This window comes from Cavia porcellus, unplaced genomic scaffold (assembly GCF_034190915.1).
Source record: "Cavia porcellus strain 051 isolate PalLab524CR breed Dunkin Hartley unplaced genomic scaffold, mCavPor4.1 scaffold_30, whole genome shotgun sequence".
NCBI lineage: Eukaryota > Metazoa > Chordata > Mammalia > Rodentia > Caviidae > Cavia > Cavia porcellus.
Window position 1 is genome coordinate 43,038,638 of NW_026947513.1, and position 16,904 is coordinate 43,055,541.

At 38.5% G+C, this 16,904-nt stretch overlaps 1 protein-coding gene across 1 annotated transcript in view; it reads right to left on the reverse strand.

The window, feature by feature from the left end:
* The window catches only part of Tmprss11a (transmembrane serine protease 11A), a 54,443-nt gene that overhangs the window by 13,515 nt on the left and 24,024 nt on the right, over positions 1-16,904 (reverse strand). The window contains exons 4-5 of the mRNA XM_063240553.1: positions 10,385-10,452; positions 2,811-2,971 (exon numbers count right to left, since the gene is read on the reverse strand). Of these exons, the coding sequence (XP_063096623.1) occupies positions 2,811-2,971; positions 10,385-10,452 (229 nt within the window). The remainder of the gene's footprint in view (positions 1-2,810; positions 2,972-10,384; positions 10,453-16,904) is intronic.

A 16,904-nucleotide genomic window follows, 5' to 3' on the forward strand; every position in this document is an offset into this window, starting at 1 on the left:
CCCCCAAAATTCAAAGATCCAGTCCAAAAATGTCCATCTGAGATGAATACACAATTCTTAGATGAAGAAATACAAATGGCAAATAAATACATGAAAAAATGCTCATCATCATTAGTCATTAGAGAAATGCAAATTAAAACCACACTGAGATTTCATATCAGCCCTGAAAGAATGGCCAGGATCAAGAAAACCAACAACAACAAATGCTAGAGAGGCTGTGGGGAAAAAGGAACTCTGCTCCACTATTGGTAGGAGTGTAGACTGGTACAACCATTGTGGAGGTCAGTCTGGAGATTTCTCAAAAAGCTGGGATTGAAGTCCCATTTGTTCCAGCTATTCCACTTCTAGGCATATTCCCAGAAGAACTGAAAACATCATACCACAGTGATATATGTGCACCCATGTTTATAGCAGCACAATTTGTAATAACCAGATCTTGGAAACAACCTAAGTGTCCATAAACTGAGAAATGGATAAAAATTTGTGGTACTTTTATACAATGGAGAACCACTCAACTATAAAAAATGATCACATTGAGATATTTATAAATAAATGAGCACAGCTTGAAACCGTACTCATAAGTAAAATAAATCAAACTCACATGTATACATACCGAGTAGTTTCCCTAGTGTAAGAAATGGTAAGAATACATAAAAGTATGTGGTAAACATGATTACCCATTATATTGTTTTGAAGCCTTATAATGTTTTCATTCATTAATTGGAATGGTTCTATTCTGGGTTGTTTGATTTTATTGTCTGTGATGGTAGAACAGTTATTTTGAAGGAAACAAGACAATATAATAGGTAGTGCTAGTTTAATATCATCTTATTTTGAAGTCCCATCAAGCTTTTGTTCTTCTGTCTCCATCAATTTATCATGTTGTATCTTATTGGATTTTATTATATGTGATAGTATAAACAAAAACTTTTATAGACAAGGAGATAATATAGTAACCATTTTCATCCTCTGTTAGTTGGTTCTGAATACCCTGTAATACTTTCATTCTCTTGAATGATTTTACACTGTCTTGATATGTTTGATGCTATAGTATATGAAGTTATACTCAAGTATTTCAAGGAAAGAGACACTATGGTAGCTATTGTTATGTCGGGTTGTCTTGTGGTGAAACACTATGTTGTTTAAATTGTTCTGACCTGTTTTGTTATGTCCTCTTTTATTTCAGATAGTCTGGTTTTTAAGTTCCCAGATTTACTCATTATTTGCAATTATGCACAGTATAGCATGTAACTTGTTGGAATTTCCACTATTTCACCATCTAGGTTCTTCTGCCTCACCACCTAACAAAGACAGTGGATTAAGCACTTGACAGGTTCCTCCTTCCTGCTTGGGAGAGGTTCAGAGTTTTACTCCCTGAGTAGCTGACTCTGTCACATCAGTAAACTGCTGCCTGTTCTATTACCTTGGAGTTTCACTCCTTGCTGAGGTTTCCTCAAGAGGAATCAATCAGCTTTGAAGCTGGGCACACAAATCACTTGATTTGATTCTCATAAATGTGGTGCACACTGGGATTTGTAAGGGAAATTCATACTTAGCTATTTACTGGAAGCAGATGCAAAGGAGCAGCTTAGTGTCTGAGGGTTAACAGGTTTCTGTCTAAGCAGATTCCTCAGAATTCTCAAAGACTAATGTAAGGGATGGATTTCCTAGAGACCAATATCATAGAATTTATAAAATGGGCTTGAATACAGAGTGCTTTTTAAAAGCCTCTCAAGAAATTAGCGATCTAAGCTATTTTTAATTAGTACATTTCCTAACCTTTTTGGCTTATTGTTACATCTTCGAAGTTGACTTTTTCTACTTCATTGGGATATAGAAATTTATGGACTGTATATAGAGAGCACAGTGATGGTCCCTGGTAAACTTTACTCCTCTGCAGTTGAGGCAGGTGAAGGTGGTGTAAAGAGCTAGAGCAATCAGAAGAGGGAGAAGTGGAATGATGAGTAAGGGGTTCCAGGAACATTCTTCCTAGTTTAGTGACGTTTAAAGCACTATTTATCTGATGGCTTCTGTGGCTCCATAGTTGGTCTACCACTTTCTCAAATCCTCATAGGAAAGAAGCTAACAAAAACTTCATAACATGACCATATGCAAATCTATCCTTTGTGCATATGTGTGTAGGGTTGTGGGTGGAGTAGGAGAGGTCAAATTTGAACTCAGGTCCATGCGTGTGAGGTAGGTACCCTACCAATGAACTCCAGCCATTTTGATGTTAAGGTAAGGTCTCACTTCATTGCCTAGGCAGGTTTCTCACTTACCATCATCTTGCTTCAGCCTCTTGAGTAGCTGGAATTGTATGCCTACACCACCACAATCAGCCGATCCACACTTTGCAAAGGCAATAAGTGTGGTGGGTTTTTTTTGAAAGATCCCCTCCGCAATACAAGTATTGCTCATCCCTTGCTATTTTCACCTGCTTAATCATGGAGGCAGTGAGTGGTTGGGTCAGATTAACCCTCTAGTGGTAATAAAAGCTTGTCTTTATTTTGGGACGAATGAGAAATCACTTCATATGCCAGACCTGTTCTCACTAGAGAATAGGAAAATCTAGAACTATCAATTCCTTAAATTATACTTTTCCATGTTAATTCTATTCAAACATTTTAAATTTTTGTGATGCTGGAACTGTAACTCAGGTTCTTGTGCATATTAGCAAGTGTTCCACCAAACTGAGCTACATTCCTAGCCCTCCTCCATGTGAGTTGTAGTTATTATTTGGAATGAAAACAAGGGCACAAAATATGAACTTAATAGAGAACTTCGCATCCCATAGAAAGCCACCTACTTACCATTAACTTGAACTGATGAGACATTTACTTGCAAGGCTCTTGTATTCCTTATCTTCCGATTCAAGATGCTCTGGATTTCCTTCTCTCTCACTGCCCTTTGCTCAGTGGATGGGAACTGGAATGCCATGATGATGTCAGCTGTCACACTGTCTCCCTCTGGACTATGACACACAAGAGAGAGGTCCATATTCAAAGAGTGACATTCCATGACCTAAGTTTTAGGTCTACTGGTTGGGGACCTACATAAAACAGCAACTCCCTTTTCTACATAAAATACTTAAAGAAAACAATAGTGTCTTCCAAGATTAAATGTGCCATTTCTTGAATTTTTATATAAACAAGGTCACCTTCCTTCACCCGTGGAATGGAGTTTTTGCATACATTTAATATAGAAAAATTGTTATTAGAAGTTCTCATAAATTCTAAATGAATATATGTTTATCTTCCATCTCTTATTTTTATACAATAAAATATCTATGTTAGCTACACAAGGAAATCTTATCAATTCTGAGATATTTTACCTATTGCCATCCATTTAGTCCTGAGATAGGAAGATATACATAATTACAATTGAATGTCATAGTGGCATACAGATAACCTTAAATCACAGTAATTAACACTGGTCACTAGATAGACTTTCTCTGGACCACCACAAGAATTACATAATGATAAGAGCTATAAATCTAAAGTAATTCTTAAAACTGTGATAATGTTGGAATGCTATGATAAATCAGAATTTGAAAACAGAGTGCGTAAAATCTAGAAAGTTTCAGCATTCACACGCTTTTACAGCTCTTAAGTAATCCAAATAATATTTAAAGTCTTGCAGAGTGGTCCAGGAAGATGGTGGGACAATAAGCAGCAGAATAAACAGCCTGTCTGAGAAAAACAGTCCAGATGCTGGAATACAGCATCATGGGGAAGATAAGAAAAAGGAAATGGTACCCTGGACCCAGGAAGAACCTAAAGTGAGAACTGAGGGAAAAGTAAAAAAGAAGAACTTCAATGAAGAAGAAGGTAGCAGCTGGTGGTGCCTTTACTCAGAACTGGACTCACTGTGCCAGAGGAGCTATTGGAATCTGGGGGTGCATGGCTGCTGTGATGGTAGTGGCTGGTGTGCCCAGAGGCCTCTGCAAAAAGACTGGCAGTGGAAGGGAGCAGTGGACATGGCAAACTTTACTGGCTGGCAGTGAGAGCAGAGGGTTCAGGTCTCCCATGGGAGAGAGCAATTGGCTGGAGCCATTTTGGATCTGGCCCAATAAGCTTGGAACCAGAACTGTGGCTGGTTCCCTCCATGAGCTCCTAGCTGGGAGCAGACTGGTAGAAATGAGCCCAGCCCCAGTGCACATTCCAGCAGCCATTGCTGAGGTTTCCCACCATAACCAGCTCAGCCTGGAGGTGGCACCCAGCTCCACTCCTATGATTAAGAAGTTTTCTAATATTATTTCTGCAAATAGACTTGCAATGTTATTTGTCTTGACCTCTGCTTTTTCATTCATACTCATTATTCTTAAGTTATATTTCTTTTGCTTGTCTTGCAACCATTGAATTGTTACTTTCTCATTCCTTGTTAATTTTAAGAGATCTTTCCTTTCATGATTGCAAGCTGCAAGCTTTCAAGGTTTGAAAGTCTATCTTTAGTTTCTTTCAAGCAGGTTTGCCAGCTTTCAATGGAGTTTTTAATTTCCTGGCTATCTCTTTGAATCTATTTCATGTATTCTAAATCTTTTTTATATTATTCATTCCATGTTTTTCTCATTTTCCTATGCTCCTCTATTCTTCCATCTATGTCTTCTTTAGAGGTGCTCAGCAATTCTTTTATTATGTTTGCATTTCTTCTTTTATCTGAGATAGCGTTTCTGTTCTAATTTCTTTTATAGCCTTTACTTCAGTTGCCATCGCTTCAGAAACTTCAGGTGTGCAGCTCCCAATCTCTTCCATGTTTACATCTCCTGCACCAGCTCTGCTAGGGTTGGAGGCCAGAGACTGTCATTTGCTTCTTCATCTTGACATATTCCTGGGATCCTCTGGACAAGCAAGTAGTGGGGTCCTAGGCACTTCCCACATAGGCTACAATTGCTCCAAAGTGTGACTGGCTGCTTCTTCTGGCCAGTGCTGGCTATGGGTATCTGATGGTGGCCATTGGCACTGGTTAGGGTTGTCTTCTGCTTTTCCAGACTGTTCACTAGTGGCTGGTGCATGCAGAGATGAGGCAGGGCATTTTAGCCATAATCACTAATATAGATGGGCTCAATTCACCAATAAAAGAAACACTGGCAGAGTGGATCAGGAGACAGGGTCCATCAATATGCTTTATACAAGAAACATATTTAACCCAAAAGAGGGTTCATAGACTGAAAGTCAAAAGAGAGAGATCAATGTTCCATGTGACAGGGAACCAGAAAGAAGTGGGGGTAGCTTGCCCATCAGCTACAGAGTGGACAAGAGAGTCATGGAACTTTTATACAATGGCAAGCTACTCAACTATAAAGAAAGATAACCTCAAGACTCTTGTAGATAAGTGGATACAACTTGAGATCATGCTGATGGGTGAAATGGTTCAGAGTCATATGGGTGAGCATTGTGGTGTTTCCCTAGTACAAAAAAAAAAAAACTAAAGGAGTTAGTGGGATCCAAAATGCACAACACATACTGTGAAAGTAAAAGGGGAAAAGTGTCTAAAAAGGGAAGGCAGTGGCCATTATTAATCTATTATCCCTATTTGAAACCCATATTGTTCTGATTGTTCTGTTTAATTTGGTTTTATTCTGTTTTGGTTTGGCTAATTTTATTATTATTATTATTATTATTATTATTATTATTATTATTTGTTTAAAGAAAGACTAAAAACAGTAAATTGGTAGATATATATACTTTCAAAGAAAAAAGTAGTAAATCACTAGTTGATGTTTACATATTGTCCTCTTACAAATAATTGTTCAAGATACAAAAGTGGAACATATAAGTGGGAATTCAAACAGTGAGATTGCAAATAGTTCTATTCACTATCTGACAAAAACTTAGTAATATGGTTATCAATCCTGTACACTTAAACATATATGCAGTTATCCATATCTTCATTGATGTTGAGGTTAAACAAACCAAAGTAGACTAAAATCACTCTGGACAAAGAATAATAGTATGCTGGATTTCACATCGTAACACTCTGGGATCAGCACTGGGTACTGTGTAGTGTCTTTTTTCCTTCAAAATATTCATTTTATCACGTGTTGTAAGATCAGTTCTCATAAACTGTTTATAGGTTCTACACATGCATGAGTCTTAACATGTATTTTTATCCTTTCTATATTAGAGGGGGAAACAAAACAAAGTAGGACAGAACAAAACATATTTCTATAGATACATAAGATGAAAGACATATAAAACTGCTGTACAAGGAGTTCTACCGTGGTTACTGTGTTATCTTTTGTTATCTTCAATAGAATTTTCTCTATCATGAGATATAGTATAACTGAATATATCAGTACATAACAGTATTGATAGAAACACAACTTTGTAGATAGTGTAAAACTTCAAAAACAGATAGTAATCAAACCAGAATGGGTATCATAGTGAATCTTATCATTTTCAGTGTAGTTGTCTATACTCTCAGACTTGATACCATCAATTATAATAGTTTTGAATAAAATCTGTCGATAACAAACAGCAATCAAACAAACCAGATTTAATTAAGATCACATGATACAACAGTATAAGTTATACAGGGCTCCAGATCGAGTTAGTAGGAAATTAAAGATGATTACTGTCCTATATTCTGACATTTTTGGGATGGTTTTCTGTGCCCTCAGATCTAGTGCTTGTAGACAAACTGGGACACAATAAGTTCTCTCTAAGCAGAGTGGTGTGAGTAATATGGGTTTTGATTCCTGATACACTATTAATAATATCTTCTGCTGTCTTTTTTAAGACCACTTCTCCCCTTTCACTCCCCCAGGGAATACTATGCGTTTTTGGGTCTCACCAACACCCTCAGTTTTAAATGGCAGGGGCAACCTGCTATTTACCTAAATGGTTCCAAACCTTCTCCCTCCTGGACTTGATCTCTAGTTGTATTCCTTTACCTATTAAAGCCTGTCTTTCCCACCTATCCTCAAATACCAGTCTAGTTGCCTCTATTACTCTCTGGTTCTCCATCACATAGAGCATTGTTTGCTCATATCTGATTTTCAGTCCATATACCCTTTTTCAGGTTAATTATATTTCCTATAAAGAGCATCTTGGTGGACCCTACTTCCTGATCTACTTTGCCTGTGATTCTCTCATTTTTTAAATTTAGTGTATCAATGCCATCTATATTAGAGATTAGAGCCAACCTTCTCTGCCTCATTTCTGTTGTGCTCTTTTTCCATCATTAATTGTCTGTTTGTCTTCTTTATTTTGTTTTCTGCTCCATTCATTGAGGCCTCTCTGCCACTGTTCCTGGAATCCTGGTACTTTTTCTCTCTTTAGAATGTTGTACAGTATTCTCTGTAGAGTTGGATTGTGGTCACAAATTCCCCCAGTTCCTCTTTGTCTTTTTTCTCCATTAATTTCTAGAGATAGTTTTTCAGGGTACAGCAATCTGGGCTGGAAGTTATTTTCTTTCAGGGCTTGGAATACTTCACTCCAGGCACATCTTGATTTGATGATTTGTGTCCAGAAGCCTGCCATAATTCTGATGGGCCTTCCTTTATAGATTATCTGTTTCTTGTCTCTGGCATCTTTTAATATTCTGTTCTTATATTGAATTTCTGGAATCTTGATTATTATATGCCTGGGTGTGGCTCTATTTTGGTTGTAGGTGGTGGGTGGAGTTCTGTATGCCTCATACATCTCAATATCATTTCCTTTTCCTATGCTTGGGAAGTTTTCCTTAATTATTTCTGTGAATAAGCTTTGTAGTTCCTTTGTTTGTACCCCTGCTTCTTCATTCACATTCTTTATTCTTAAATTACAGATCCTCTTGTTGTCTTCTAGCCTTTGTATTGTTACTGCTTGTTTTCTTGTTATTTTAAAGAAATTTTTCCTTTCATGATCCCACATTGCAAACCCGTCCTCCAGTTCAAATAATCTATCCTTAGTTTCTTTCAAGCAGTTTTTCCAGCTTTCGAAGGAGTTTTTATCATTTCTTTGAACCTGCTTCATGTATTCTGCGTTTTCTTTATATTCTTCATGAAACAATTCTTCCCTTTTGTTTTGTTCCTCCATTCTTCCATCTGTGTCTTCCTGAGAGGTGCTTAGCAATTCTTTTATTAATCTACTTATATCTTGCTTTACTTAGTTTAATATTTCACTTTTGAACTCGCCTATGAGGTCTTGAATATATCTCTTTATGTCCACTGGTGCCGTGCTTGATATTGTGTTTGCTGTCCTCAAATCTCTTTTGTATTTACCTTTCCTGGATTAATATTCTCAGGTTTGGGAGCTGGGGACTTTTTCTTGTTGTTTCCTCTTCTCATACTGTTTGTTTCTTTCATAAAGGTGTATATAGAAGGCCCCAGTTTCTTTCTTGGTTGGTTATAATTCTTCTTCTGAAGCGTGCTGTCTAGATGATCCTGCCCACTTCAGGTTGCTATTGAGATGCAAACAGGGGCAGCGTATGCTGGCCCCTCTCCTCTGGGTCAGCGCTGAGTCTGTCACTGCATTTGTGTATGTAGGGTGTAGGGAATTGGTTTGGGCTAACATATTGGATATTGGCCAGGGGTGTGACCCAGGCCAAGCCCATCCCACCAATCCCATTTGAGAAGGGAGTAATTGACTGAAGTCACTGCTGCCCCTTGTTCTTGCCAGTCTGCCCGGTCCCAGAATGTCATCTGTTGGAGCTCCTTTTTCTGTGGAATGGTTTTATTACCAGCACTCACCACAGATCCATGCAGGTTCCCCACCAGCTCAGCTCTCTGTTTGGCTTGCCGGTCCCTGACTTCAGTGTGACTGCATTTCTGGTGATTCCAAGGAGAGTGATTTCAGGTGGCTCCATAAGTTGTGGCCGGGCCAATGTGCGTACCAGTGCTGCATCAGGGACACTGAGCCGTTAGCTGTTCCCAAGAGTACACCGGGAATGTATGTTTGATTGGTTCTTCTCATCTTAGTTTCTTTCTGGATTGAGAATATTCATCTCCCTCTTTTCAGGATTTCCCATATGCTGTGTTATTTTGAAATCTAAGTTGACTATCTCTGGGAGCCTCTGCAGCCTGATGCTATCTATCCACCATCTTTACTGGAACTTGGCTAATTTTATTATATTTGATGGCATGGATAGCTATTTTAAAGATAACAAAATATATTATGGTAGCCAATACTGATTTTCTATTAGCTTGTTTTGAAGCCCTGTATTGCTTTCATTGTTTTATTTTGACTGATTTTATTCCACTTTGTTTTATTTTTTTATTGTATCATGTTTGATGGTACAAGCAATAACTTTGAAGATAACAGGCATTATGGTACACATTGTGGCTTTACTATTATCTTGTTTTGAAGTCCTCACTGCATTCATTGTTTTGTTTTTATTGACTTTATTTTGTACTATTTTGTTTGATTTTATTATGCCTAATGGTATGGGCAACTTGTGTGAAGATAAGAGGCATTATGGTAGCCATTACTGATTTCCTTGTATTTTGTTTTAAAGTCATATACAATGTTCAGTGTTTTATTTCATTTGGTTTTATTCTCTTCAAAATAAAAATCCTAAAAAATAAATAAAAAGTCCTGCTGGACATTATTATAAGTAAAAATGTGAAGAACTTTAAATTCTAAGTAAATCTACCAGAAAGAAGCAGTAGTCTGTGGGGGAAGCAAAGTGATTGCTATTTCCTTCAAATAAAGCCATGTATAAACATGATTTTTTCTTTAAGAAGATGCGTTCAGGTTCATACAAGTTCATGTGCTTGTGTCTATGACATACAGGCTGTGCTATGTGACTTTCAAAATAATGCAAATGAAGACTCTGAGCTATTGCTGCCATTGATAGGAGCCTCTTCGTCTACCACAACCAAAGAATAGTTATTTCAGCAGGATCATCTTCTTGTCTGGGCATGCCTCTTGTCACCAGGGCTTCAGAACATGGAAACTTTTTTTTTTTTTTTGTACCAGGGATTGAACTCAGGCATCAGTGAGCTAAGTCCTTGGCCCAAGAGAATTCTTTTTTTTTTAGAACATGGAAACTTAAGGTCTCATTTTGTGGCTGATTATTGCCTTTTTAATACTTTGGAAATGACAAATCTCTTGAAAAGCATACAACTTTGTGTGCACTGCTGATTTTCTTGGTAGTATGGGCTTGGCAGATTTGAGATCTAAATTCCAAACCTCACAATCAATTCCTAGAATTTAGTTGTGATTGTGTGACTTGGCATAATTGTCCCTTAGGGAATTCAATACATCACTTTCCCTTAGCCTCAAATTATTGAATATTTTTTAAAGTCAAAACTGGTGGTCAGCCCTGTGTCTTGAGACTAAAGTGGAGGTGATGTTGATAAAAATCCAGCCAAGAGCCAAGTCTATAGAGACACATAGTTAGTAAGGGATCCTCTGTCCTCTGACCTTCAGGATCACGACCACCTTTGACCAAACATACGTACGTCAGTCTGACTACTTGATTCTTGACATAGTGCTTGTTTAGAGCAGAATCAATAAATATCTCATCCACCTGTTACAAAAAGAAAGAAACTATGTGTTAAGGAGATATTATATAATAGGGCCATATCATTAAATAAACAAATGTTAAAGCAACAGGAAATGTTTTCAAAGGAGTAACACATTTGAATCAGAGATTTTTCACCTTCACAATACAACAGACTTATCTGCTAAATTAAAAACAAATTACACATTCTGGGGCTCCTGTCTCTGATTTTTGGTTTCAACTGATTGGGTGAGGACTGAAGCACTCATATTTTAAAAAATCTTCTCTGAAACTTCTGATGATTGGTACAGGTATTTGGAATCAAATATGTCATCTGAACATTTTTTAGATTGGGAAGAGGTGAGGAGAACCTTGACTCCATTCTGGATTTGATCCTCTTGTGCTGCTCATGAACTGAACCACCCTGGAAAAAGTATTGAACAAATTTGAGCCTCAGTTTCCTGACTTATAAAAGCAAAGATACTGATATGTCACTGACAAGGCAAAGACTGAACATGTGCAAATGGCTGAGTATGTTTTTACAGGCAATCGCTGGTGGGTCTCTAGCTCTCCTACTGGTGTCGTAAGTCTTAGCTTTCTTAAGTATCTTTAAAGGAGTTCCAACTTGCAAGGAGGAGGCATTAGGAATATAGGAGAGAGAAAGATTTTTAAACTGTGGATTGTGGACTTTTCATTTAATAAGAAAGAAAGAAAGAATGTAAGAAAGAAAAAGTGAGGTCATGTTGGAATATCAGATCAAAGCTATGGCACTCAGGTTACAAGACCCAGGAAGAAGAGGGGAAACAACAGCTCTTGCTGTCAGGCACACTGGGGTGCTGTTATTCACAAGACCTAGAGTTTTCTGTAAAGGATTCCCTCATATCTACTTGGTGGCAACAGCATTATCAGAATGCAGGACTGGTGGTTACTGTTGAATAAATGAGCTAGCTGAATGTGAAAAGTAAATAAATAAATCCTGAAGGAAGGGAAAGAAAACCAACTCTTATTTCAACACACACACACACACACACACACACACACACACACACACACACACACAGAGGGAGGCTGTTTCAGTACCAAAGAACAAGTTAGGACTTCTTTTTAAGTCTATCAGGAATGCATGGATCTTCATTAGGAGCCAAAATATTTGTTACCTAGTTTTACTCTCATGGTTACCCTGTGAAATAAGACTCAGAGTCTTATTTTTACTAAAAGCCTCAGAGACATTTTGTCAGCTTACAGGTTTCATAAATCAACTGAGACTTAAATCCAGGTCTTTGCTCTGTAAGGTCCATTTCTCTTTCCACTCAGTTACACTGTCTCCTTGTTAGTGTAATGCAAATTTTATTTCAGTTTCTTTCCTTGAACAGCAATACATTTTCAAATAATTGACTTAAACAGTATAATATTTATAAAGATATATATTTGGTAACAGTCTTAAACATAAGATTTGGGCAACATTAAAAAATAAATTGTTAGTATCCAAAATATACTTTGATCTGTACTTAAATAAAGAAATCCAACGTTTGATCGTTTATGTGCTAAAAATGAAACTATTTCACAAGACATGTTTTTTTTTCTCAAGAGTAATATTGTTGCATTTAAATGTTACTCTCAAGAGTAACATTTCTTGTCACCTTATTTGTCTCTAGAAAGGACATCCAAAATAAAAGAAAAAAGGGAACCAAAATAAAAGGGGAGAAAAATAGTTTTAAAAAGATGAAAAGTAAACAGTAACTGGCTATAGAAAGAAGTCTGGTCTGTAATTAGCCCCCGGTAAGATCCACGCAGGGTTGAGTGTTGGCCGTTTGTAGCTCATTGGTAAAGGGGTGGGATTAAGGTTTTTGTTGGGCACAGGCGCTCAACATACCATACCCCAGCCGGGACTAAGGACCACGCCAGCTTCCGCAATGCGCTACGTCCCTCTTTAAATTAGCCAACCCATGCGCACCCCGCGCTCCACTCCATACTCAGTGGCAACTCCTGATTGGCCACAGCTGGATATAGTAGCCGGAGCCTGCATCCCATTCCCGCCCTGCTTCCTTGTGGCAGCCTGTGATTGGTCACAGCCAAATATATAAACCAGAGCCCGCGTAAATAAACTAGCAGTTAACTGTCGTCCACAAAAGCGTCTCCTGTGTCCTGTTTCATTGGAGCTGCGCCGGTCAGTTTTCCTCTGCGCGCAACATGGTGCCTACTGAGAAGAGTAGATTCTCTGGGAAAATAGGAGCTGAAACAGATACATAAGCAGTCTATGTGATCATGATAATTGAGAAGCTTCTTCCTAATTCAAATTCCAACCCTTTCACTGAATCAACCACAGTAAGTCTGGGATCAGGCTTAATTAGGGGTCTTGATGAGGGTAACACTTTGAGAAAGGAGGCAGAGGAATTGGTAAACAGGGTTCCTGTGCTAAGGAATACACAACACAAGGAAAAGTGAAGAAAATACGATCATCGACTATTGCCGCCTGGAGTTTATGCATAAATGAATTATTCTGAGGCCCAGAAATTATGTTTCCTAGTATAATAAGGTTAACATAATCAAAATATTTATTTCTGTCACTTTGATAGTATTCTAAGTTCCTAGCAGTTGTAGATAATACTTTAGAAAAAATTCAAATCTGTAAATCACTTTGCCATAAATGCATGATTTGCATCACCTAAGAGGATGAGTGCCATGTGCATCCCTCCTGCTTCACACTGTAAGGCATTTATACCTCAAGAGTGAGTTTCCTTGCGCTGAACAAAGGACCTCTTTTGAGGTCAGCGCCTCTTTCTGCCACTGGGTGGTTTTGAAATGCTGAGAATTGGACTCAGTTTAAGTTCTATGAGGGCAATTGAAGGATAGCTGGGTGTTTAATGAAAGAGTCAGGGAGAGGTTGACAACCCAGGTAAACAGCTAACACCCAGCTGCCCATCGCTGTCCATCCTGAAGCAGCTCTGTGTTCACAGGCTGCTGCCTTTCTCTCTCAGCTGCTTCCTGGTTCTTTTAAAACAGTCTTCCTGTTCCCACCATGGGAGTTTCTTGGCTGAGGCCGTGAACTTCAGATTCCTGTGCTATTAAAGACTGGCAGAGGGAAGATGAAAATTCCTGCTTCCAGCATAAAGACAGAGGAGCTCCTGAGAGCTGACAAATCCAAAACCATGCTGTGGAAACTTCAGATCTATTTACTGTCTCTTAATTGTAATGCGGGTATCACACAAAGGATGGGATGGAAGACACTTTCCAAAAGCGACCAATTTCCTTGACTCAGACTTCACTGAAGTTGCACTGCTGCAAGCCTTGAAACTCAAGGTGGAAACAGAGTGTAGTGAAATTGTATTTGAACCTCTGTTCACAGCCAGCCTGCTAGGTCTTCTGCACACCAGAGCCTTGCAGACCACCAGCATTTTTCTGTGCACATGCCTTTTGTAGGAATTTCTTTACTCTGTGATATCCTCCACTAACCTATTCTATGAGCTCTGCTTTGCTGAACCACATTATCCTTCACAAGCCATTGAAGATAACACCTAACTAATAATCACAGGAGACTTCTGTGTTCTCAGATTAATCTTTCCTCTTCTGAGTTTTTCTTATCCTTCTTGAAGCTTCTACTGCTTAGCATAGTTATTTATGTAAATATGGTATTTCCTTACTAAACTGCAAAGCCTTTGAACATAGAGATAGTGATTTACATTTTCATATTCTACAGAATCAGCATGATTCTTTGCATGTAACAGGCAGCATATCTCTGATTGAATGAATGAATGAAAGAAAATGAAGATGTATTCACAAGAAAGCCTCACATTTGCCAGGAAACTTTTATAATAGTTTGTAAGATATTTTATATTCAAATTGGTAGAAAGAGCGAGAGAGGAAAAAAAAAAAAAGAAAATTGTACGTGAGTTATTCAACGGGAAATTTTTCCTGTTGTGGCCATTTTCAGGAGTGTTTCCTTGTGGAAAGCTCTTATGAAGATACAATCTTCCTAAGAACAAGAATAATTATCACCATTATTTGCCAGCTGTGCACCAAGTATGAACACCTTCGCCTCTGAGCTCATTTACTTTTCACTTTAACCATCTGTAGGGAACTCTGTTATTATCCACATTATGTGGATGAGGAAGTGACTTGCCCAGATTGACAGCAGTGAGCCACGATCCAGGACTGGAGCCAAGCCCTCCAACTCCAGAGCCTCCTGATGGCCTCCTAATGCTGACGTTGAGTGAGCTCAGAGGGAAGGAGCTTCAAGAGCTCTTGCCCACGGCCAGGCAAGGAGAGCTGCCTAAGAGGAATTCTATGCATCGTACATTTTTTACTTCTTTCTTGTGCAGTTCCAAATAGCAGGTCATCTTTAACATCTTTGCCAACCTGAAAGTAACCTTGACCCAGTGGCTTCTTCTCAGTACAACTTTCTGCCACAGTGTTCACCAGAACCAAATCTCTTTGATGTTTGATCACTAGTGTTCCTGAACTATACGGTGGCACCGCGGTTCACCAACACTCTCCTTTGCAAATAATTTGGTTCACAAATGGAAGCATTTGGCAAAACATTGTTTTTGTTTGCAGACTTTGCATTGGGTTCCAACATGACTGTGGTCACCTTTCCCACACAAACACAAGTGTGGGTGGCTACTTTTTCCAAAATCATAGAACAAATTAAGTTTGTGAACAAGGTACCACTACTTACCTTTCTACATTCCTTTTTGTTTCTAAGTTCTTTGTACAATCCTAAATGCATAGCCTGAAAGATATTTTGAGGATAATTTGAGGTTCTTTTTCTGGTGTCTCCCTGAACATAAAATTGCTTGGGTGGTATTTTCTAGGGGGTGGAGGTGGGGGAAGAAAATCTAGTGTAATTTCCAGCTGTTGCTGTTGCTAATGCTGATAGTGGTGGCCACTGAAAGAAAATAATGTATCAGGAAATATGTACCTAATCAGGTATTTTGGGAGATGGCAAATGGGAGTAAAACCATACCCAGGATTCTTTGGCGACAAGGATCATGGGGAAGGAAGTATATTAAGAGCGTGGAATTTCACAGAACATTTATCTTCACAACCTAATCATATCATCAATCAGCTGTTACCTTGAGCACACTAACCTTTTTAACCTTGATTTAGGGGCAGTGGCCTTAGTCTTTCATTGGACAACAGTGGCTGTCACTGAAGCTTAGCTAAGATAATGAATAGAAGGCTCTCAGTGGGGTGAATGGCACTTGATATGGGGTTAGATATCACCATTATTATGGATTACACGTTTATAATTATCACATCTGTAGTGATCTTATGATTTTAAATATTTTTGGTCTTTCTAAAACTTATTCTTCAAGTGAAGCTCTCCCTCTATCAGTGTTACTCATTCAGATTCAAAAAATCAGAATAAAATAAAGTCATCTACCTACTTGGAAGAATCACTGATTATGGAGAATCCTCAAGTTAAAATAGTTCTTTTTTGGGGGGCAGGTACCAGGAATCAAACTCAGGACCTCACACTTGCCAGGCAGGTGTTGTGCCACTGAACTAAATCTCTGGTCCTTTTCTAAAATGATGAATTTTTGACTGTATAATGACATAAAGCCCCACACACCAGTCAAACTCATAGTTTTATTTTTGGATGTTGTTCTTTTCCTGGGCCCAATGTGCTGTATATATGCTCTTGCAATTCTGAGCAATGATACTCCACAACATACTATCTTTTAGCACTTTTTGATTGCAAGTTTTTAATAAATTATATGAGCTATCTAATACTTTATGATGAAAGAAGCTTCATATTAGATGAGTTTGCCCACCTGCAGGCTAATGGAAATTCCCTGACCATGTGTAGGGTAGATCAGGGTGAGTTTAGGCTAAGCTCTGATGTTTTTGACTGATAGTATTTTAATGGATTTATTGAGAGGTGACCTGGCCATAAGCTGAGGAATATCTTCATGGTGTCTGGTTATCGGAGTGTTCTCTGGGGAAGTCTCTGAGAGAGGAACCATGTCTGTCTCTCCAACTCAGGGAACCTGGCTGAGTGTTGGCAGCAGAGGAGCATAAACTCATTTTTGGGTCTCCATTTGCATTCAAATCAGTAAAGCCCAAACTATGAGGAAGAACAGGATATGCAACCTGTCTTTCCTGGTCACTTAATTAGCATCCATAGAGAGGAGAGCAAAATCTGGTTTTATAAGGATTTAGCAACAATAAGCAGGAGTGGCCGGAACCCATCCTGTGTTTCTTTTAAAGCAAACTTGGTGGAAGGTGGGGAGAGAAGAGCACCTGTCTTACTGAGACAAGAATGAGATAACACAAAGCTTTTCCTGATCATGGGAACCTTTAGCGATCTTTTTATTTGAAATTCTTTTGCACTTATTGTCCTAGGCACACAATTTAATCCGTAATGGTAATTATGTCATGCTGTTCCATCCCAGGCATATTACTCACATCTCTGAAAAGTGACCCAGAGTGGGAGCCAAGAAGTTAAATGACTTTAATAGTCACACCATATGCTAAAT